General features: G+C 48.0%; 1 protein-coding gene across 1 annotated transcript in view; it reads right to left on the bottom strand.

The window, feature by feature from the left end:
- Window positions 1–21,198, bottom strand: part of CWH43 (cell wall biogenesis 43 C-terminal homolog) — a 73,904-nt gene extending 52,706 nt beyond the window's left edge. Inside the window, exons 1-6 of the mRNA XM_013005571.2 lie at window positions 21,156–21,198; window positions 18,146–18,337; window positions 16,572–16,692; window positions 15,590–15,744; window positions 13,482–13,683; window positions 6,500–6,588 (exon numbers count right to left, since the gene is read on the bottom strand). Of these exons, the coding sequence (XP_012861025.1) occupies window positions 6,500–6,588; window positions 13,482–13,683; window positions 15,590–15,744; window positions 16,572–16,692; window positions 18,146–18,337; window positions 21,156–21,198 (802 nt within the window). The remainder of the gene's footprint in view (window positions 1–6,499; window positions 6,589–13,481; window positions 13,684–15,589; window positions 15,745–16,571; window positions 16,693–18,145; window positions 18,338–21,155) is intronic.
- Between the last annotated feature and the right edge of the window lie 779 nt (window positions 21,199–21,977).

Raw genomic sequence — 21,977 nt, 5'->3', positions numbered from 1 at the left:
CAGTGCTGATAACAGCTCAAGACATGATATCCCCTCACTGGTGTATACCTGCTGGGGACACACGGCGTGGAGTGTGTCTGACCACTCCCACGGTGGGGTGAACCAAGAAGGGAACATAACAGATCAGCAAGGGGAGCAAAGCAAAACCACAAAACCCCTGAGGAGCCCCCAAAATAGACTTCAGGCTAGGAGGGGCAGTTCTGGAATCCCCCCAGGACCAGTGGGGAGATAATCATAAAGGTCAGTGAACAGACCTGGAATTATGTATGCTTTTTTGTTTTGGGGTGGTTTTTGGTTTTTTTGCTAGTTTTTTCCCATTTTATTGTTTGTTTTTTCTCTTTTTATTCAATCTTCTGTTTTTCTTCTTGTTTTGTCTCTGTTATTGTTGCTTTGCCTACCAATGTAAGATAGGCATAGGAAGCAAGCCTGAGGAGAAAGCAAGACCAAAGGTTCTGGAGGGACCTGGGGGGAATGGAGTAGTGATTAAACAACACCATAGACAGGGGAATAACTAGGGAATTAAAAACAACAATGAGGAGGACATAGAGATCCCAGTGGTGTTGGATTAACAGGAATCTAGCTGAGAGGAATTACTAAGAGGCAGAAGAAGGGTGAGCATGATGATATGAAGCTGAAAAGAAACAGGAAATATTTAGGAAACAAAGCTATGGATAGAGGTGTATAACATAGGTTTGTACTTATGCAAATATATTAACTCATAGAAATAGAGGTACGTATTGGCCTATGTACATATATTTATATGGCAATACATCGAGGATGTAGATGGACTTTGGGCCTCTGCTCAAGCCCTCCCTCAATACAAGAACACTTTGTTCTATCAACCTAACATTCTGTGATGCTCACTCTCCTGACACAATTGCTGAAGACAAAATGGATGCATAAGCAAACACAGTGAAGAAAGCTGATGGTGCCGGCTGTTGTAGTCACCTAATCTGGTGTCAATTTAAGGATTAAGAGTGTAGAGGTGGAGTCTAGGCTGTCAATCTGGAGATAGTCAATGATACTTCAGTGGGCAAGGCTTCTTCTGAGAATTCTGGGACCTCTGGTACTTCCTACTTGAAGGTCAAAAGACACCTCTCTCTCTCTGCTACTCCCTGGGAGACATTGCAGAAGACAAGCCACATGGACACAACCAGACCTCGGAAGCCAGAGAGGCCCCTGCCAGCGCTGAGATGTTTCCAATGCCACTGGAACCAAAGACTTTCTACCCACTGCCCTGTGATCGTCTACATTCGGTGTCATTGCAGGCGTTTCGTGAGTCTGAAGAGGACTTTAGAGATTGGTATTGGACATATGGGTTAATATCGGACTTATGGACTTGATGTGGACTGGGCTGGGATGTTTTCTCAATGTGCAATTGCTCTTGCATATAAATCTCTTTCTTGTACACATATGTGTGTCCATGGATTTGTTTCTCTAGTCTATCCAGACTAACACACCGGCTATCAAAAGATAAAGCATCTGGGGTCTTAAAGGATAGAATAAGCAGTCATTTAGCAAAGAAGCAACACGCTCACATGGAAGAAGCTCACCAGCCTGTGCTATCATAAGGTGTCAACGGAATCAGGAACAGGCACCAGAAGACCCAACACAAAATAAGAAACCATATTGTTGAGAATGAGGGGGGTCGAAACAGACCCCACACCCATCTGTAGACAATAAGATACTCCCTCACAGAAGGCTTACAAGGAAGGGATTTGTCAGCCAGGGATTTATAGCACCAATGAAATACACAACATTCCTCTGGTACTTTTAGGCTTCCTCACCCCGCACTATCATGACCACAATCCTTCCTTTCAGTTCTAGCTAGAGCATGTGCACTAGTACAGAAAAGAGCTTATGACACACGGAATCCAGGTCAGATAAACCTCTCAGGGAAAGAAATGGGAGTAGCGATACCAAGAGGGTAGGAGGAAGGGGAGGGGTGGAGGGGAGGAAGGGGGAACCAATCACAATGATCAATGTATAATTCCCCCCCACCTCAAGGGGATGAACAACAGAAATGTGGGTGAAGGGAGACAGCTGTCGCTGTAAGATGTAAACAATGTTTGATATGATTGATGTATGGAATATTATAAGAGCTGTAAAAGCCCCCAATACAATGATTAAAAAAAAAAATAGATGCACACTATAATACCCTGGGATCTTATTCTCTGCACTTAGGGCATCGACACCTCTTTACCAGAACTCTGATTTTACTAACTGAATTGGTCCCATATCATTGCTTTCATGCAACTCCGTCGGCCACTGCCATAATTAATTTCATGCCAAGCCTCCACCGGGTGAAACTGCAAGCTCTATCTGTATGGTGTACAATTCCTTTGGTGGCATGCTGCCTTGTGTTGTGGTTTCCAGAGATGGATCACAGTGAAAAACGGGCAGCAGTCAGGCTAGTTCAGCATGGACTCCAACTTACTCCAGCAGAACCGGCCACCAGAGAAGGAGACAAGCTCGTGAATGATGATCACTTGCTTTCCTCTCCCCAGGAGCCTTGGCGTCGTGGCTGTGCATTGGGCTCCTCACCGCAAAGTCAGTCGTTTGAAACCACCAGCCGCTCGACTGGAGAAAGACAAGGTTTTCTACTCCATACTTCTCAGTCTGGGAAACCCTCAGGGGCAGTTCCACTCTGTCCTGTACGGTCTCTATGAGTCAGAGTGAACTGGATGGCTGTCAGCTTGGTTTTTATTTAGTTTGTCCGTTTCCTCTCCACTGCAAACAGCCTCTTGTTGTTGTTGGGTGTCACCAAGTCGGTTCTGACTGACAGTGACCCTTCGTACAACAGAATACACCACCATCCAGTTCTGCACCGTCTTTGCTCTTGGTCTTAGGTTCAAGCTCTTTGTTGCAGCCACAGTGTCAATCCATCTTGTCAATGCCCTTCCTCTTGTTTCACTGCCCCTCACTTGACCAAGTGGGATGTCCTTCTCCAGGGACTGGTCTTTCCTGACAACATGTCCAAAGTATGTAAGACGAGTTCTTGCCATCCTTGCCTCTTCTTCCAAGACAGGTTTGTTTGTTCTTTTAGCAGTCCATGGTCCTTTCAATATTCGCCAGCGCATCATTCAGATGCACCCAGTCTTCTGTACTCGATGTGCACCGTTCACATGCATATGAGGCAAGTGAATAAATCATGACTTGGGTCAGGTATACCTTAGTCCTCAAAGTAACATCCTTGCTTTTCAACACTTTAGAGAGGTCTTACGTGGCAGATTTAACTAAGGCAATGTGTCCTAGGAGCCTTACATCTGCCTGTTCCAAGGCTCTTTGAAACTCATATTTACCACTATGGAGAGACAGGCAAACTATGTAAGATCTGACTCTCAAGGTAACAACCTGACTCATCTGGAAAAGTAAGTATCCATCTAATGCTCACAATTTTTCTGTTTTGACTCACTGTTTATATTCCCCATAGCTCAGCTTCCCTATGTTTAAAATGGAGCTGCTTAACTACCGTACCTGCTCAATGAAATGATTGTGTGTCTGTATTCTGTGAGAGAAGGCATGGTACAGAAACACCTGTTACCTTTCAAACATGTACACTGATTGGAGCTATCTGTGCTCCGGCAAACTAGTGTTGCCAAGGCTGTTAGTCCTCGTGTCTCAGTCCTTGTGCGGCCGCTCTCTTGTGGGAGGAATGTCCCTGCTGCATACACAGACCACAGATGGACGAACGTCTTCAGCCTACCAGAAAGTATGCAACCAACTAACCAACAGTGGTCGAGGAAATTCTTACTCACAGCAGGGGGGTCAGAGTAGAACTATGCTCCATCGGGCTTCCCTAGGCTGATTTTTCAGAAGGAGATCAGCAGGCCCCTCTTCAGAGGCCCCTCTGAGTGGACTCAAGCCCCCAATCATTCAGTTTTCAATCAAATGTGTTAACTATTGCACCACTCAGGTACTCCAAAAAGGATATTGCTGTAAGGTGCCACTGAATCGGTTCTGGGAACCCGTATCAATCCTATGCACAACAGAATGAAACATGGCTCAGTCCTGCCCATCCTCACAATGACTCTTATATATGAGCCCATTGCTGCAGCCGTTGGATCAAGTCCTCTCATTGAGAGCCTTCTTTTTTGCTGTCCCTCTACTTCGCTAGGTAGGATGTCCTTCTAGGGCCGCTGTTCTCAACCTGGGGGTCTAACGACCCTTTCACGAGGGTTGCCTAAGACCATCGGGAAACATATTTCCAATGGTCTTAGGAACCGAGACACCGCACCCCTATCGGTCTCCAGGCAGGTCTGCCCACATGCAGATATGCCCACATATGAGTACCCGACGTGAAGACCATTACCCATGCTACACCATGCTTCAGCCAAAGTTTCATTTATTTGTCATTAGAAATAAATATTTCACAATATATGATTACTGTTTGTTTTTGTGATTCATCACTATGCTTTAATTATGTTCCATTTGTAACAATGAAAATACATCCTGCATATTAGATATTTACACTACAATTCATAACAGTCGCAAAATGACAGTTATGAAGTAGCAATGAAAATAATTTTATGGTTAGGGGTCACCACAACATGATGGACTGTATTAAAGGGTTACGGCATTAGGAAGGTTGAGCACCACTGTTCTAGGGACTGGTCTCTCCTGACAGCATGTTCCCAAATACGTGCAATCAAGTCTCACATTCCTTGCCTCAAAGGAGTGTCCTGGCTGTACTGCTTCCAAGATAGATCTGTTTGTTCTTTTGGCAGTCCACGGTACTTTCAATACTGTAGTTCAAATGCAAACAGTGTACAAGCAGGGAAAGCTCAGCTCAACAGGGCTGCAGCTCCAGGAGGATGGACAGGTGGACAACCACGTTCATTCACAGTCTGTTCGGGGGATAGATTCATTTTCAAACAAATATGAACCATGCCATCATGTCCATTCTGATTCATAGTGACCCTATAAACACTGTAGAGCGGCTCCCTGTGGTTTCTAAGATGATAAATCTTTACAGGAGCAGAAAAGTTCACCTTTCTCTGGAGGGGAGGCTGACGTGTGGGTTTGAACTACTGACCTCACTGTTAGCAGGCCAGAGTGTTGTAACCAACTATACCACCAGGGCTTATGTCCTTCTATGTTATTAGCCCACTTCTTCCAGTACTGATGCAGACAGCGCCTCATCTCCATGGGAAATAACCAGGACAACACTCTGAATCACCTGCTTAATTAATTTGCATAAGACATCTATCCACACAGAAATCAAACTGTAAAACTTAATCTCTCACAGAGTAAGGACTTTTTGTTTAACACCAAAACTGATTAAAACCACACCAGCCTTTGGAGGAGAAGGGGGACTGCATAATCAACCCATAGGGGAAAAAGGACATTTCTCTCTCATCCTCACAAAGACTGATAAAAGTACAAAAACTAAACTAAACTCATTGCTGTAAAGTCCACGCTGACTCAGAGACCCTATAGGGCAGGGTAGACCTGTCCTGTGAGTAGCTGAGACTATACGTGCATACAGGAGTAGAAAGCCCCGTCTTTCTCCTGAGGAGCAGCTGGTAGTTTCAAACTGCTGACCTTGCAGTCAGCAACCCAAAATGTAACCACTATGCCTCCAGGGCTCCTTCTGTGATGGGAGAGAAGAAAACTAGAGTAACCTAATTGCTGCAAACAGTGAAGGCCCTCGGGTGCTAACCCCAAAGCTGGAAGCTCAAGTCCACTTGGAGTCATGGGGCATCGAAAACCTTATGACATAGGGAAGCTGAAGTTTCCCTGACGGCAACGACTTTACCAAGATTTCTTGGTTCCTAAAGGGTATGTATGACTGGGAGCCAGTGGTCCAAGTGTGTAAATAAGCAAAACATGGACCCAAACTCTGGCCAGGGGGTGGGGAGTTAAAGGGGTATGTGTCAAGAGAAATGGAAATTGGGTTTTCCATGATGGAGTCTCCAAGGGGATATACCTGCAAAAGAAAGAAACCAGGAACCTTGGAGAAGAGAAGGGGTCTAGCAGTGTGGTAGCAGTTGGACTTCCCATTGTCCTCCTCCAACTTCCAGGCAAACCTGCTGTGCAGGGTTGTGGCAGATACTCATGTGGAGAGTGAAGTAAAAGGAAGCAGGATCCTGGGAGCACAGTGGGCCAGAAGTTTGAAGCCACCAGCTGTTCCAAGGGAGAAAGATAGGCTTTCTACTCCTGTAAAGAGTTGTAATCTCAGAAACCCAAAGAGGTCATTCTACCCTGTCCTAGAGGGTCGCTAAGACTAGTCATCGACTCAATATCGAGTGAGTGAGTGAGTGAGTGAGTGAGTGAGTGAGTGAGTGTGCGTGTGAGCGAGTGAGCGAGCCAGTGGAGTCAGCAGTGACCAGTGACATTGATTATACCTGGGCTAAGTTACTGCCACTGGTGCTAGTAGCCCACCTGGCCACAATACCAATTGGTATGGCAACCTTGGTCATCTACACCCAGTCTAGTTGCACATGTATTGACTGGAAAACAAGAATGGACTACATTCCCGCAGGTAAACTCCACATACCTGTAACCCACCAGATTAAACTGGTACCAGGAAACCACGAACAACCTGAAAGCATCAATCCGCTCGCCCAGCTCAGCAAAACTGCGCCTCTGTCCAAGACAAGAAAAAAAAGAAGCCATGCTGTCAAGTATCCGAAGTATGAACACGTGATGATCTTAAAGACAGAACCTGATCTCCTGCTTCTGAGAGTTAACATGCGCGTGAAATAACAGCGAAGATAATGAGCGTCGCCTGGAGCCAGCACTCGGAGACAAAGACTGGTCAGAGGATGATCATATCTGGAGTCTTTCAGGCCACGGCAAACACGGTCATTGCGTTTTCTCAGACACGTTGGCCACTTGGCACTTTAAATGGCTGCCACAGACAACAGGGGCATGTTTCTATCAAGCAGTCTCATTTCCTTTTCTTCCCCTATCTCAATATTGCTTTCACCCCATTGTCGCCTTCCTGGGGCTCATGGCAGTCGTTCACAGTTGTGTGCTTTTATTTTAAAAAGCCCTGAACGATTTTATTCTTTTAATTTGCCAAAGGGGGTGGGGCATGAATTTAAACTGTAAAGGAAATTCTCCAGCAGCATTAATAGCTACAACACCCTGGATTACATAACTACAATAAGAAATGTTTAGGTTAACATCCACAATACAACATCCTGAGGGAAAGACGAGAAGGAACCTTTGTGAGGTCATATGCAGCCAGCAGGCTTTGGGTTGGGGCCACTGTTCTGTGGCCTCTTATCTCCCGGGCTTAAGGATTGTGGTGGGTTCCTAGAAAACTGAATGTGAGATGGGATTGTGCAGGACAGTTCTGGTCTTCTTCTATTCAATTTCCAATTCAGCAGCACATATTTCTGAGAGCCCACTCTGCCCACGGGGAGCTGGCACGCAGTAGTTCAGTGGGGGCTTGGTAGTTGAACTCTTGTCTCCCTTATGGACCTTCTTTCCAGCCAGTGCACCTCATGCACAGTCACCACTTGCTTTTCTGGACACTACACAGGGGAATGCGTATTCCTGAGACACTGAGCTTCCAGACTGAGCCAGACTAGCATGAAAAGTATGGTGATCTATAGTTGAAGATTAGCCAATGAAAACCCAATGAATCCCAATGGTCCAATCTGCAACTAATGGCCGGGGTGGCATGAGACTGGACAGTATTTCATTCTGGTGTGTTCTGAGTCATCATGAATCAAGGGATGAGGACACCTAGGAGGACACTGAAAGCCACCCAGGGTTGAGGACACCTAAGTGAGCAGAGATTCCTTTCCCAGATAGAGAGTGTGGGAGAGAGACTAACAATAAATGTAACTGATACTCAGAAGTAAAGCAGCAGGGATCAGAAGGTGGAGGTGCTACAGAAGAGAAGACCACTCCACCAAGACTGAGATGGGAGGCTCGTGAATGCGTGACACAGACGCAGTGTGTCCCCTCCCTCACCCTGCCAGTGGCTGTGGTCAGCATACTCCATTGGTCAGTGCCCTCTGGGCCTCTCCCTCCCTTCTTTGTACCACGGAAACGTCCCAGTGATCACTTATCTTCCACTAAGTGGAATCTAGGGAATTTAAGAAGGCAATTCTTAGTACGAGGTGGTGAGCAAGGATGGTCTAATGCAGTTTTTATCAATGAAGGTTCTGAGAAACACTACTTTTTCAGAGGTCAGTACCCATCCACTGCCTTCGAATTGATTCAGACTCATTACGGTGGTTTTGAACTGCTGGTCTTTCAGTTAACAGTCCAACGCCTAACACACAGGACTACTAGGGGTCCTTAAGACGTTCACAGGTGTTTTCAAAAAGAATTCTCATGCAGCCAGAAGAGCTGGGTGGTGTCTGGCTATCACTACTGAACATTCTATTGAAGACTTTTGACCAAAAGGAGGGAAAAGATGGACAGAATTTCAGATTCTCATGCAATCTAGACTTTCTGGAACCAGGGAATAAACTCCCCAAACTACTGCCCCTGAAGTCTTCTAAGCCCACCCAGAAATTTAGCTAAACTAGTAAAGAATGTCTCTTTTAAGAGCTAGCTATAGAGGATCAAATTAACAACAGGAACCCAAAAGATTAGGTAGGGAATTTAAGGAGCAGTGCATTTATGTTAACAGGGAGGGGCCATTTGGGGGCGTGGGTGAGGACGGCTGCACAGCTAGTCGGATATAATCACTACCACCGACGGTCTGTGGAGAAAGGGTTCAAACCGTGCATTTCTGCAGTGCATATTCTCAACAGTGGTGACAAAAATAAATTATAAGGAAAAAATACTCAAAAGAGTTTTGGAGATTTCCAAGCGGCTCTACTACATTACATAAAGGAGAAATTAATAAAGCATAGCCCCCTCCCTGCTTATTAAAGTCCAAACTACACGATTCATTTTAACTCAGTTCTTTCTGGATTAGACTGTTCGTTTTAACCACCTGTCTCCCTCAGAATCCATGTCTGTGAACCCTGATGAGCCTGTATCTGGGGATGTTCCTTGCTAGAAACCATAAATCTGAGAAGGCAATTTCCCTTTCTGGTTAAGTGGGGGTGTGAAGGAAATACACTCTGAAGGAAACCCTGACATCGCTGTCTTTTCTGTGATGTGGGCCAGAAGCACACTTCTCGATGATGAGAGCGTGATCAGGGAATTGCTTGAAAGGGTCCGGAAGCTGGTCTCATCTGACTTTCCCAAACGACTTACCAAGCTTTGATTACCAGCCACTTCCAGGAAATAAGACCCTGGTACCAAGACGAAGCTTCACGGCTCCTGAGGTATCTGGCCAAAGCTGGGTGACCTTCCGCTCCCAACATTTTGGGATCCCACCTGGAAACTGTACTATGAGCGAGGACGACTGAAACTCGTTCCCAAAATCGTGACAAGAACTCTTTAGAGCCAAGCACCCAACACAAGGCGTCCCCCCACATGCAACCCATCCTACTTGTGATCTCAACCCCAAATCAACCAAACATTGTAATAAAGTCACTGGTTTTCACTTGTGTAAACTGGTGCCTTCCTACATCCAGTGTAACATGTGTGTAGATATTTCCCCCGCATGTTGTTGTTGTTCAATGTCGTCTAGTCAATCCCCACTCATAGGGACCAATGCCCAGAGGAGGAAATGCTGCCCAGTCCAGCACCGTCCTCACAGCGCCTCCTATGCTGGGTTCCAGTGGTGCAGCCACTCTTTCCTGAACACATTCTCTGCAAGGAAAAATGTACACATCGATTCCTCTACAGTTGTGAGGGAAGTGAGAGGCCCTATTTCCCTATTTGAACTCTCGAAAGCTCACTGCCACTGAGTCCTTCCCACCTCACAGCAACCGATAAGAGAGAGTAGACCTGCCACTTTGGGTTTCCAAGACTTGAAAGACAGCCTCATCTTTCTTGCAAGGAGCGACTGGTGGGATTATACTGCTGACCCTGTGGTTAGCAGCTGGGGTGAAGTACAATTCCTGTGACTCTTCTATCTGTGTCTTTGTAATGCCCACAAAATGGGCGGGACCATGCAAACAGGATGTGAGAAGCACAAGTAGAGGGGATAGGTTAGTTTGGTTCGGTTGAGTTGTCAAGCCCCTGTGTATGAGAGAGCCATCGCAGAAGCATGCAGAGAGATAATTCCAGGACCACGAAGGAAGATGAGCCACCAGCAGAGCACATTTACCAGCCTGGCCTAACGTGGCAGAGACTCGGACCAGAGGCACCAGAGGCCAGGGCACGGAAACCATGGGACAGAGCAAAGGAGCCACATGGAAGCCGAGTAGAGGGGCTGGCCCCCGAGACCTGAGACTGTGAGGCAGTGAGGTGGAGGGGCTGGTGGGCCTTCTGGTCCAAGGAGGCAGAGGCCAAGGGACCATATGGCTGAGAGGCTACTGCCTGAGGCAAAGTGTTGCTGTGGACCTTAATGGTTTATGATCCTGATGTGTGGTAACCTGTTGACTTCCCTATAGGCCTTCATAATTGAAAGTTTGCTCTTTGAGTTCTGTGTGGCAAGTGCACGTGATTGCAGAAGCGTGCAGAGTGGTCGAACACCACGGGAGGAACCGCTGATGTCAGAATAGGCTAAGGGCTGATGGAGGGTGGGGGTGGGGGTCTAATCGACCTCTGCTTTGTGGCAGTCAGCCTTGGGCAGCAGTTTACTGCGTACCCACTACACCACCAGGCCTCCCGCCTATCTGATCTTGAAGGCTTCATACTTATCCTATTTCAAGATGCTAACACAATTTCGCATAACACAATTTGGGGAATGCTAGGCATTTGATTGTGTGGATCATAACACACTATGGATAGCCTTAAGAAGAATGGGAATTCCAGAACACCTCACTGTGCTCCTGTGGAACTTGTACATGGATCTAGACACTGCTGTGTGAACAGAACCAGGGGAATCCTGAATGATCTAAAGTCAAGAAAGGTGTGCGTCAGGGTTGTATCCTCTCTCCACACTTTGAAGACTTAAGTGTACCCGATCCAATGGTATTTTCAATTGCCTCATATCATGTAAAGTTATTCCATATCATGGAATAAGGAAAACCAAAAAAAGAATCAACACTTTTGAATTATGGTGCTGGCGAAGAATATTGAAAGTACTATGGGCTGCCAAAAGGCCAAACAGATCTGTCTTGGAAGAAGTACAACCAGAGTGCTCTTAGAGGTAAGAATGGTGAGACTTTGTCTCACATACTTTGGACATGTTGTCAGGAAAGACAAGTCCCTGGACAAGGACATCACATATGGTGATGTAGAGGGACACCAAAAAAAGAGGAAGACCCTGACAAGATGGATTGACACAGTGGCTGCAACAAAGGGTTAAACTATAACCGCAGTTGTGAGAATGGTGCACATTGGGACAACGTTTCATGTTGTTGTCCACGGGGTCCTTCTGAGTCAGAACCAACTCACTAGTGTCTAACAACAGTCCAGCATCATCTTCTCTATCGTTGGTATGCTAAAACCCATGGTTGAAGCCATTGTGCATTTTGAGTGCTTTCCAAACAAGGAAAAGAGCACTGGCACAACACTGGGTTAAACTCTGGGCTGCCAACCACAAGGTGGGCAGTTCAAACTCACCATAAGCCACTGCATGGCAGAAAGACAAAGCTGTTAGTTCCCCTAAAGATTTCAACTTAGAAACCCTAGGGAGTCAATCTACTCTAGGAGGGGGTACCCAAACAAACCCTGATGTTCAAGTAGGTGCATAAGCAAATGTGGTGAAGAAAGCTGATGGTGCCCGGCTATCAAAATAGATATAGTATGGGGTCTTAAAGGCCTGAAGATAAACAAGTGGCCATCTAGCTGAGAAGCAACAAAGCCCACATGGAAGAAGCACACCAGCCTCTGTGATCATGAGCTGTTGATGGGATCAGGTATCAGGCATCAAAGAACAGAAAAATCATATCATTGTGAATCAGGGGGAGTGTGGAGTGGGAACCCAAAGCCCATCTGTAGGCAACTGGACATCCCCTTGCAGAAGGGTCTCAGGGAGGAGACGAGCCAGTCAGGGTGCAGTATCGCACCAATGAAACATACAACTTTCCTCTAGCTCTTTAGTGCTTCATGAGGGGGGAGGAAGGTAGGAGGAAGGTGAAAAAACGAGGAGCTGATACCAAAGGCTGATACCAACGGCTCAAGGTAACTTTGAATCAGAATCAATTCAACAGCAGTGAGCTTTTGGATTCCCACCTATGAAGAGGCCCTGGTGGGACAGAATTTAAGGGCTTAGCTGCAACTAACCAAAAAGTTAGCTATTCAAGTCCGCCAGCTGCTCAGTGGGAGACAGATGTTTCCATCTGTTTCCATAAACATGTGTGGCCTTGCCAAGCCTAAGAACAGTTCTGTGTTGTCCTATAAGGTTGCTGTGAGTCAGAATGGACTAGATAGCAGTGGGTTCATTTGGGGGGTTCAAACCTAGGAGGTTCATATTCCAGCACTGTATTAGATGATAGTCTGCTGTGATCCCCGGGGCTTCAGTGGCTAATTTTCAGAAGTAAACATTTTGCCAGACCTCTCTTCTTACTCCATCTTAGTCTACAAGGTCCCCTTAAACCTGTGGATCATGAATAACTGAAATACAGTCAATTACCAGGGCCCTTCTAGCCACATTCCCTTTTATGATGCATTGTTACTTCTAGCCACCCTGCCATGGTTATAAACCCATTTAGGAGGGGGCTCTCTTGTTACAGAATTAAGGTGAGATACATTTCTGAGTCTCCACCTTAGTAGAAGGTGTGACTGAAGTCACCAATTTTGTTTCCTTGGGGATATGGTTGCTGAGAGGAAGAAACCATCCCTTCATCAGTCACTCTTCTCTGTGCCTAAGCCATCTCAGAAGCAAGAACATAGAGAAAAATCCCAGGACCACTGGAGGAAGAGGCACCAGGGGGCCTTGTTCAAGATCTCTGCCTGAAGTGGTGGAAACAGACCAGAGACAGCGGAAGCTGTGGCACAGAGGCCAGCGGGCAGAGCAGAAGAGCCAGGCTGAGACCAGAGGTCGAGACCAGGAGACCATGAGCTAGAAGAGGAGCACCGAGACTCTGAGACTGTGAGGCAGGGCAGTGAGCTGGCTTCCTGGCCCAGGGAGGCAGCTTCCAAGGGTCCAAGTGACTGAGAGGCTGAGGACTGGAGAGAGATCCGTCTACTCACTGAGGAGAGGTGCTACTGTGGACTAATGACTGCATCTTTACTGTTTACTGATCCTGACTTTTGGCAACCTGTTAACTTCCTTAAGAAACACCCCCCCATGATGTGATTCGCCTGTGAGTTCTGGCAATTCAAGTGATCGAATGCAGCAGAAGAACAGCGTGTGGCGGGAGGAGGTTGTGTTGTCGAGAGAGGAGTTCAGATATGGCCGCCGTGCCTTTGTAGCAGTGACCCTGGGGTATTTGAGGCACTGGTATGAGAGCTTACGGTGTGGAAAATGAAATACCTGGCTACCGCAGATCAAGCTGCCCAACGAAGGTATCCATTCCTCTGCACATCATTGCTGTGGTCTTGACTGCTCCCAACACCACACTCACCCAAACGGGTTAGGATCCGGCCCCGGATGTGGATGTCCACTCACTGCCCATCTGGAAACGAGAGAGACCTCTCCAAATATCCAATGAGTGAGGAACAGGAGGCTGCCCCAGGCAGCTCCTGTCAGCGGCCAGTCAGCGCTGGAGACCAGCCCTTTGGCTGCCTCGCCGTTCTCCTTGCCCCCAGGTTTCCTGCAGTCACCATCTGGAATTGAAAAATGGAAAAAGGTCAGGGACGTGGAAGTCTAACCCTCTGGGTTTCTGTGACCAACCTTGCACCAACTGAGAAGTGGTTCCTGGTCTCGGAAGCTCAGCTGAGCAGAGGATAGGAAGCACACGTGCTGAAAAATATTTGGTGGGAGAGCCTGTCTTAGGCAGGCTCCATCAGGACACTTTAGGGAGAAGAAGCCACTTGGGAATTTGGCAAATGGAAACATGAAAGTTATTGACTTGATGTAAAGTTAGCCATCTGAGCAAAAATCTCTTCCAGAAAAGTACATGGCTCATTCAGGAAACAAACGTGGTTCCACTTGAATGGGACATTTCCAGTACACGAGGCTGCTCTCTGTGCCCCCAACTAACAGGGCTCTCATCTGTGCCTGGAGTCATGATGCAGCATTGGATGGCAACCCAACCTAAAGAAAACCAAGCTGCTCACAACTGGACCAATAGGTAACATCATGATAAGCAGAGAAAAGGCAGAAGTTGTCCGGGATTCACTCTTACTTGGATCCACACCCTGATGTTCTGATCCATATCTAGCAGTACCTGTGAAATCTGCTGCCCGAGTTTCCAACCCCCAGACATGAGTGGTTTATAAAGCATACAACATGAATTTGGGGACTAGATCAAGTTCTGAATGTTTTAACTGATACTGCCATGAATGTTACCTGGCCCATTTACCTGCATGGTCTCCCTCTAGTTTCACTACCAATTTCATTCCAACATTGACCAGAAGAGGGTTCTAGAAAGTCTTTGTTCAAGGGCAGCCAATGCCCCCTAGAGCCCCACTAATGTGTGCGACTTCTTTGGGCACTGAGAAAGGAACAGGAGCTCACTAGGCCGGGGAACAAGGGAATCAGTACCCGATAACACCTCTCCCTTGTTTCCAGAAAGGGCTCAGGTTAGCCTAGAAAGCAAAAGGCACAGCTGGGTATGTGTAAGTCCCAGAGAACTGATGCCAGGGATTTGAAAGCAGGGATATGAGTGGACATGTTCTCTATTTGAGTTTCAGATGTGGAGCTTACGTATCTTTGAACTTCGGGGTGGGGGCAGGAAGCAGGTAGTTCTACCGCCCTGGCTCACAGGTAATTTCCCGGAGTGTTGGAAATATACTGGGCAGGGTGTGCAAGGGGGAGATGTTGGGGGAGAATGCCATCCCAGAAGACTCCATCCAGAGCAAAGAAGAGGATGACGGAGCTGAAGTGCACCTGCTGGGTCTTCTCTCTCACTGCCACCGCGTGCAAGCCAAAGAGGAGTCTTCTTTTTTCGTTGTTGCTATTTATTTATTTAAAAATTACTTTATTGGGGGCTCGTACAATTCTTATCACAATCCATACATCCATCCATTGTGTCAAGCACATATGTACATTTGTTGCCCTCATCATTCTCAAAACATTTGCCTTCCACTTTAGCCCCTAATATCAGTTGCTCATTTTCCCCCTCCCTCCCCTCTCCCCCTTCCCCCATGAACCCTTCATAATTCATAACTTATTATAGTTATGTCGTAAGTTGAGGAGTCTTCTGCCTTCACCTTCTGTCTGTCTAGGGACTTCCCTCGGGGGTACAAACCAAAAGACTGCTGGTTGGAAGCCACCCGTGGCACTGCGGAAGAAAGACCTGGCGATCTCTGACAGCTGTTGAGAACCCGATGGCATGCAGTCCTACTCTGACACACACAGGCTCACCCTGAGCTGGAGTCAACTCCACAGTGACAACGGGCTTGGTCTGTCCCAGAAAGGTAAAGGCGCCTACTGCTTGGCTAATGGCTCCCCAGGCAAGGCACTAGGAAGTGGAAACAAGGTGCCATGCATAAAACAATTGGATTTCCTTTTCAAGAGGGTTACCTCTCCTCAGAGACAAATCCCTAAAGCAAGTGGGCATGCACTTGCCTGTGTAAATCCGATCCAGCATGGCAATGGCGCTTACTGTCAGGATCACCCTGTTGGGCAGCGGATGGCTCCAGACTGGGTTTAGAGACGTGTACCACGTGCGGAGAACCAGGAGAAGCATCTGCCCCAGGATGAATCCCCAGATTCGGAAATGCCTGTAAGAGTAAACACATTTTTCAGGACTCTTCACGTGCAGGGATGGCCAGAGCTCATCTCAGTACTTAGGACACGTTATCAGGAAAGTATTCTTGGGAATATGCAGTGGTATACACGGCAGAGCCTTTATGTAGCTCACTGTGTTGGTGGCTAGCTATAATTCTTTAATTTTCAAAATTTTCTTGAGGTTGACAGCCATTGTTCACATCCCGATTCTGTGGAAAGGAAAAGGGAAACTTCTTCAAGGCCATCAACCCCTTCATCCAAACCCATTGCCGTGGGGTGAGTCTGACTCACAGTGACCCTAGAGGACAGGGTAGAACTGCCCCTCAGGGCTGACAAGGCGACCCTCTACAGAAGCAGACCACCACATCTTGCTCCCAAAGAGCAGCTGGTGGCTTCAAACCGCTGACCTTCCATGTGGAAGCTGAGTGCGTGACCACCAGGCCACCAGAAGTCCTTCGAAAGGCCATACGGAAGGTAAGGGAGCCTGGTGGCACAGTGGGCTACACATTGGGCTGCTAACCTCAAGGTTGGCTGTTCAAATCCACCAGTCTCTCTCCAGGAGAAAGATGAAGCTTTCTACTCCTGTAAAGAGTTCCAGTCTCGGAAACTCACAGGGGCAGTTCTACCTTGTCCTATAGGGTCGCGATGAGTCAGAATCAACTCAAGGGCAGGGAGTGATTGAGTGAGCAAGTGAGTGAGCGAGTGATGGAAGGCAAATAATGTAACCCAGAACTGTAATCTGGGCCTCCTGATATCCACGCTTCCCTTTGGTAAATGGCCAGACTTGTCTGTCTATAAGAGCAGAAGACACAAACCATACCTTTGCAGCCCACTTCCCGAGCACCAAGTTACCGCCTGCAGGATCAGCGAGGAAGCCACGCCCAGGGCGAGGACCGCCAGCCGCAGCTGGGCATTTGGAGCCTGGAAGGAGGCTAAGCTGCCTGCAGACAGATAAGGGAAGAATGAAGCCTCTCTGACATCACTCAATGCTCTGTGCCTGGGCAGCACCGCCAGGACCACCTTCAAACTTGGAAAAGTAGAAGAGGTGTGTGTACAGCAGTGCATACGAGAGTCCTGTGCCATTCTCATAATCTGGGTAAATGGACCACAAACAGGTGGTGGTTTGCATCTAGCTTCTTTCACTTAGTGCTTTTTTCCCAGGTTTATCCTGGTGTCGTGTTGTAGTCTATATCAGTACTTCATTCCTTTTTATGGCTGAATATTTTCCACAGCCTGGTGGCACTGTACGTTAGACAGAAGACCGCTAACCTGCTGCCCAGGTACAGAACAGCTGCTTCTCAGGAGAAAGATGAGGCTGTCCAAGATTCGGTCTCAGAAACCCTACATAGGGTTAATATGAGTCGGAATCTACTTGGTAGTAGTCAGTTAGTTAGTTTAGTATCCGGCTCTGGTGGTGCTAGGGGTTAAGTATTGGGCTGTTACCCGCATGGTCTGTAATTCAAAATCACCAACCACTCAGGAAAAAAAAAATGAGGCTCTTGCTCCCTATAGATTACTGTCTCAGAAACCCAGGCAGAGTTCATTTGAGTGGGTTTGGTTATATATATTAGGGAAATCATCCCTTGGAATAAGAGTTGCATATATTTATTTATTGTGTTATTTGAGGAGCCCTTGTGGTGTAGTGGTAAAGCACTCAGTTACTAACCCAAAGATCAGCAGTTTGAAGCCACCAGCTGCTCTGTGGGAGAAAGGTGAGGCTGTCTACTCCCCTAAAGATGTACAGCCTTGGAACCCTTGGGAGCAGTTCCCTCTGTCCTGGAGGGTCACTATGTGTTGAAATTGGCTCGATTCATGGGATTTGGATTGGGTTAATTTGGTTTTGTTATTTTGACTGTTCTTATTGTTGTATTTGTTATCGATCATTTTTGTTTTCTCTATGCAGTATTAGTTAATTGAGGAACCCTGGTGGTGTGGCGCTTATGTGTTGAGTTGCTAAACTTAAGGTCAACAGTTTGATACCACCAGCTGCTCCTCGGGAGAAATATGGGGCTTCTAGAGTTAGTCTCAGAAACTCACTGGGGTGGTTCTGCCCTGTCTTATAGGGTTGCATGAGTCAGCATTGTCTGGATGGCATTGAATTTTTAAAAATTTCTATTAGTTAACCATCTTTTGGAATGGGTTTAGGGTTTTTTTTAATCAAAGTTTTAGAAAGATCACACAGTCAAGTTCTCTGACATGTTTTTCTTTTCAGGAGGTTTGAGACTTTTCTGCTCTCAGAGGAAAATTAGAATTCACTCTAGACCTTCCAATTTTTCTAACACGTTTCTAAATAGTAATGTGGGGGAGGACCATCTTTGTTTTTAAACAACTGCTATTCAAGCAGTTAGCTTTCAATGTACAGTTTGCACCCTTACCCTTCATTTTCACACTTACCAACGGTGAGGATCCGCAACAGATTTAGCATCCACTTCTTATTAGCCAATTGCCAGAAAGGAGTCACTGTTAGAAATATCGGCGAAAGATAGGCTAGGCTAAAGCCTTCAAGCCCCGTGAGTTCCAGTGTTTGCAGGGGAAAATAATAGATCATTGGAGCTAGGCCATGGTAGAGAGACCAAGAAACGTATCCTATAAAAAGATTTAAAACACGGAGAAATGTCACTTAGGCATTGTGCACCACACTTGGCTCCCACCGGCTACCCTCCCGCATGACTCTGGTCTGCACTAGGTTCCAGTAACATAAACTCTCTCCCTTCTCATCAGGCCCAGGTGGTTACAAGACCCCCAACATTCCTTGCTAATCCCTTTAGTCTTGTCCATATGCCCTTAGATACCCCAAACTCATTGTCATCGAGGCGTTCTGACTCACAGCCACCACATAGGACAGAGTAGAACTGCCCCTGTGAGTGCCTGAGACCGTAAACCTTTGCAGGAGAAAGCCTGGCCTTTCTCCCACAGAGCAACTGGTGCCTTTGAACTGCTGTTAACAGGCCAAGGCATAATCCACTCCACGACCAGGGCTCCTTATCTCCTCAGCTAGTCCCTTTGTTTGTCCCATCGGTGGTGAATTTCATTTCTTGACAGATTGGTAACATTTCCTTACATATTTTGAGCCCCTTTTAATCTGAAATATAAAAACCAAAAAGACCGACAAAAGACTCCCACCTCAGAGTAGCATCAAAAGCATGTTGGTTAAGACAACCATCTTCAATCTATCAAAAAGCCAGCCCTGAAAGAGCCCTGGTGTATTTCAAGTTGGACTGGCGATACCACCAGCCGGCTCCATGGGACTGTCTACTCCCCTATGATTTACAGTCTCAGAAAATGGAGGGAGCAGTTCTACTGCATCCTACAGGCTCACTACAAATTGAAATTGACTCAGTGGCAATGGGCTAAGTTCTTAGGAACCAGGGTGATGTGGGAAAATAAATACACAAATTTGAGGTTAGTTCTATATCTCTCAAAAATCTTGTGCAAGAATGATAATATGCATGGGCCTTCCAATGTGTTAAAACAATTTAGCACAACCTCAGGCCCCATCAGATTGATATTATTTTTACTCCTCTTTTACAAATGCACCATGGAGCCCCGGTGATGTAGTCATTACGTGTTGGACCACGATCTGCATGGTCAGCAGTTCAAAACCACTAGCAACTCCCCAGGAGAAAGACTGGGCTTTCTACTCCCATAAGGAGTTACAGTCTCTGAAACCCATGGGGGTCACTATGAGTCAGCATTGACTCCTTGGCAGTGAGTGAGTCATAAATGAAACACACACACATACATATAAAGACACTTTTAAACAAGAAGCAAACCCTGAGACCCAGAAAATAAGATTATATATCCAGGATGATACAAGTAGCAAATAGCAAAGTGAATGTAAATCCGGGTAACCTGGCTCCAAAAATATCCTAATACTCGTGTAACCACCATGTCCAGTAAGTTTCTCCCGAGTTACTTTCCCCAACCTCCCTTTCGTGATCAGCAACATGAAGATATTTAAGGCCTCGGATGCTGTGCCCCGTATATGTCAGAGTAGAACAGTGCTCTGTGGGGTTTTCAATGGCTAAAAGATCAAGCAGATCACCAGGCCTTTCCTCCCAGGCACCTCTGGGCAGACTCAACCTTCCTGGCTGTGGGTTAGCAGTTGAACAAGCACATGACTGCACTGCCCAGGGGGTCCAATGAGTTGCTAGTAGGATGAAAAGAAATCAAGTGCACAGATTACTTAGATCCCTGGAGACTTACTGATTATTACTCACATTAATTACATCTCCCTACTTAGGGAGCCCTGCTGGTGTCGGGTTAGGCTTTGGGGCTTCTATCTGAAAGTTCAGCAGTTTAAAACCATCAGCCAAGGAGGGAGAGAGACTAGTAGTTGCCATAGTTACTGTCTTGCCTCACAAATCCACAGGGGCAGTCTACCCTATCCTACAGGGTTGCATGAGTCAGAATCAACTGGTTGGCAGTGAGTGAGTGAATGAGGAATGAGTAAGGGAGTGATTCACCTACGTAAGACTACATAGACAAAAGTTCCACTCAAAAGATGCAGCCCTGGTCAGCGAGCCGAAAGGCTGTAGTTTCCGATGCACACAGCAGTCCCGCAGGAAAAAGACATAGCAATCGCCTTCAATCCAGAAAGGGACCCGCCCAGAAAGCCCCACAGGGAAGTTCTACTTTGTCACAGGTGTCACTGTGACTCAGAGAACACCCAAGGGCATCAATACAGTAGTGCTCTCATGAGGTCAACAGGAATTGGAAAGCAGCATTTCTTTTTTAATGGAGGCACTGACTAAGCCAAAAAAAAAAAAAGAACCACCAAAGACCTTGAATTCAGCTCCCACTGAATAAGAAATTCTCAGGAAGGCGCCTGCGCCCAGGCCAGAGGTTTCCCACCTGGTTTCCCACCGAACTGTGGCATGTCAGCCCTCTAGCAAGAGTGCTTGTCTGGTAACTGATTTCAATCTTACAGACCTTACACAATTACACGAATCATTGTCCACGGGATTTTTGCAAAGCTACTAAGCATACGGGACTCCAGTCCAAGGCTTCTCACCACAGGCCTGTGTGCAGCCAAGCCCCTGGGCTCTCCGGCCTCACCAAGGTCCAGGCCAGCAATGACTGCCTGGTGCTCACCCCGCGGGAAACGGGACCCCTTTCCTTCGGGAGGCTACTGTTCGGTACTGAATTTTTTAAAGTTAAACTCAAAGCTTCTAGGCGACACGTATTGAGAATCGCGCCCCTCTGGGGCAAGGCCAGGTCTCCGCGGGCGCTCGGGCAGCAGCGTCTGGGGACGTCCAGCTTAGGCGCCTAAATCTAGGTCTTCTCTTTTGTCTCCCTGCAGCGACGATAGCATCTCGATTCCGGGCAGGGAGAGCGCTGTCCCCCTTCCGGAGCTCAGCGACCCGACGCCAGGACGCGGGGGGAGCGCGAACGCTCGGCTTACCCAGGAGGGTCTCCAGCAGCACTTCTTTCCAGAGGGAAGGCATCGTCGCCGCGGGCTCAGGAACGCAGCCGGAGTCGGCGCACCGCGCGCCGGGCACCCCTCGTGGGAACCTGCGCGCCAAGTCCCCACGCGCTCAGCCCGGTGGGCGTGGGTCTGGCGGCCGGTCCGCCCCTTCGCCGCCACGCCCCGTGCCGTGCGCCCTGGGCCGCCGGCCGCCTTCGCCCGGTCGCTGCGGCCCGAGCCCCTGCCGCGCCTTAGCGTGGGCTTCCCCCCAGACAAGGCGACGGTAGGGGACACGCGACCCGGCGCGGGGAACCCGGGGGACGCTCGAACTCCGCCGTGAAATGAGGTGACCCAGGCCAATCTCCCAGCGATCGCCTGTGGCCAGCCCAACGCAACGAGGGGGAGAACAAAGTCAACGTGGTCGCGGTGGGGCGCGGGTGCCCTGGTTTAAAGGAACCCCAAGGGAGTGCGTTGCGGGACAGAGGGGAGAGGGGAGGGCTGGAGACCGGCGACCGGAGAGGGCGGCCCGACCCAGGGCGAGGCCAGCAACGCCGACTCGGCTGGGCGCTTGGGGCGCGCCTACCCCGGCGGGTGCAGTGGCCGCAGCCCCGCGGTGCGCGGCAGGCCCGGCGAGGCTCCGGGAGCCCTCACCTGGCTGGAAAGGTGGGCCACCATGCTAGAGGGTGCAGGACGCCCTCGAGACGTGGCAACACGCCCGCCGGGGCGAGAGAAACGCCTGGCACGAACGCAAACCCTACTCCCCTGCTCCTACCCCCAGGAATCGGCGTTGGGTTGCTTGCTAACCTCTAGGTGGGCGAT

The sequence above is a fragment of the Echinops telfairi genome, unplaced genomic scaffold (genome assembly GCF_000313985.2).
Source record: "Echinops telfairi isolate 266 unplaced genomic scaffold, ASM31398v2 ScPeMD7_7468;HRSCAF=8506_0, whole genome shotgun sequence".
Taxonomy (NCBI): Eukaryota; Metazoa; Chordata; class Mammalia; order Afrosoricida; family Tenrecidae; genus Echinops; species Echinops telfairi.
This window is presented reverse-complemented; position numbering and strand designations above follow the sequence as displayed.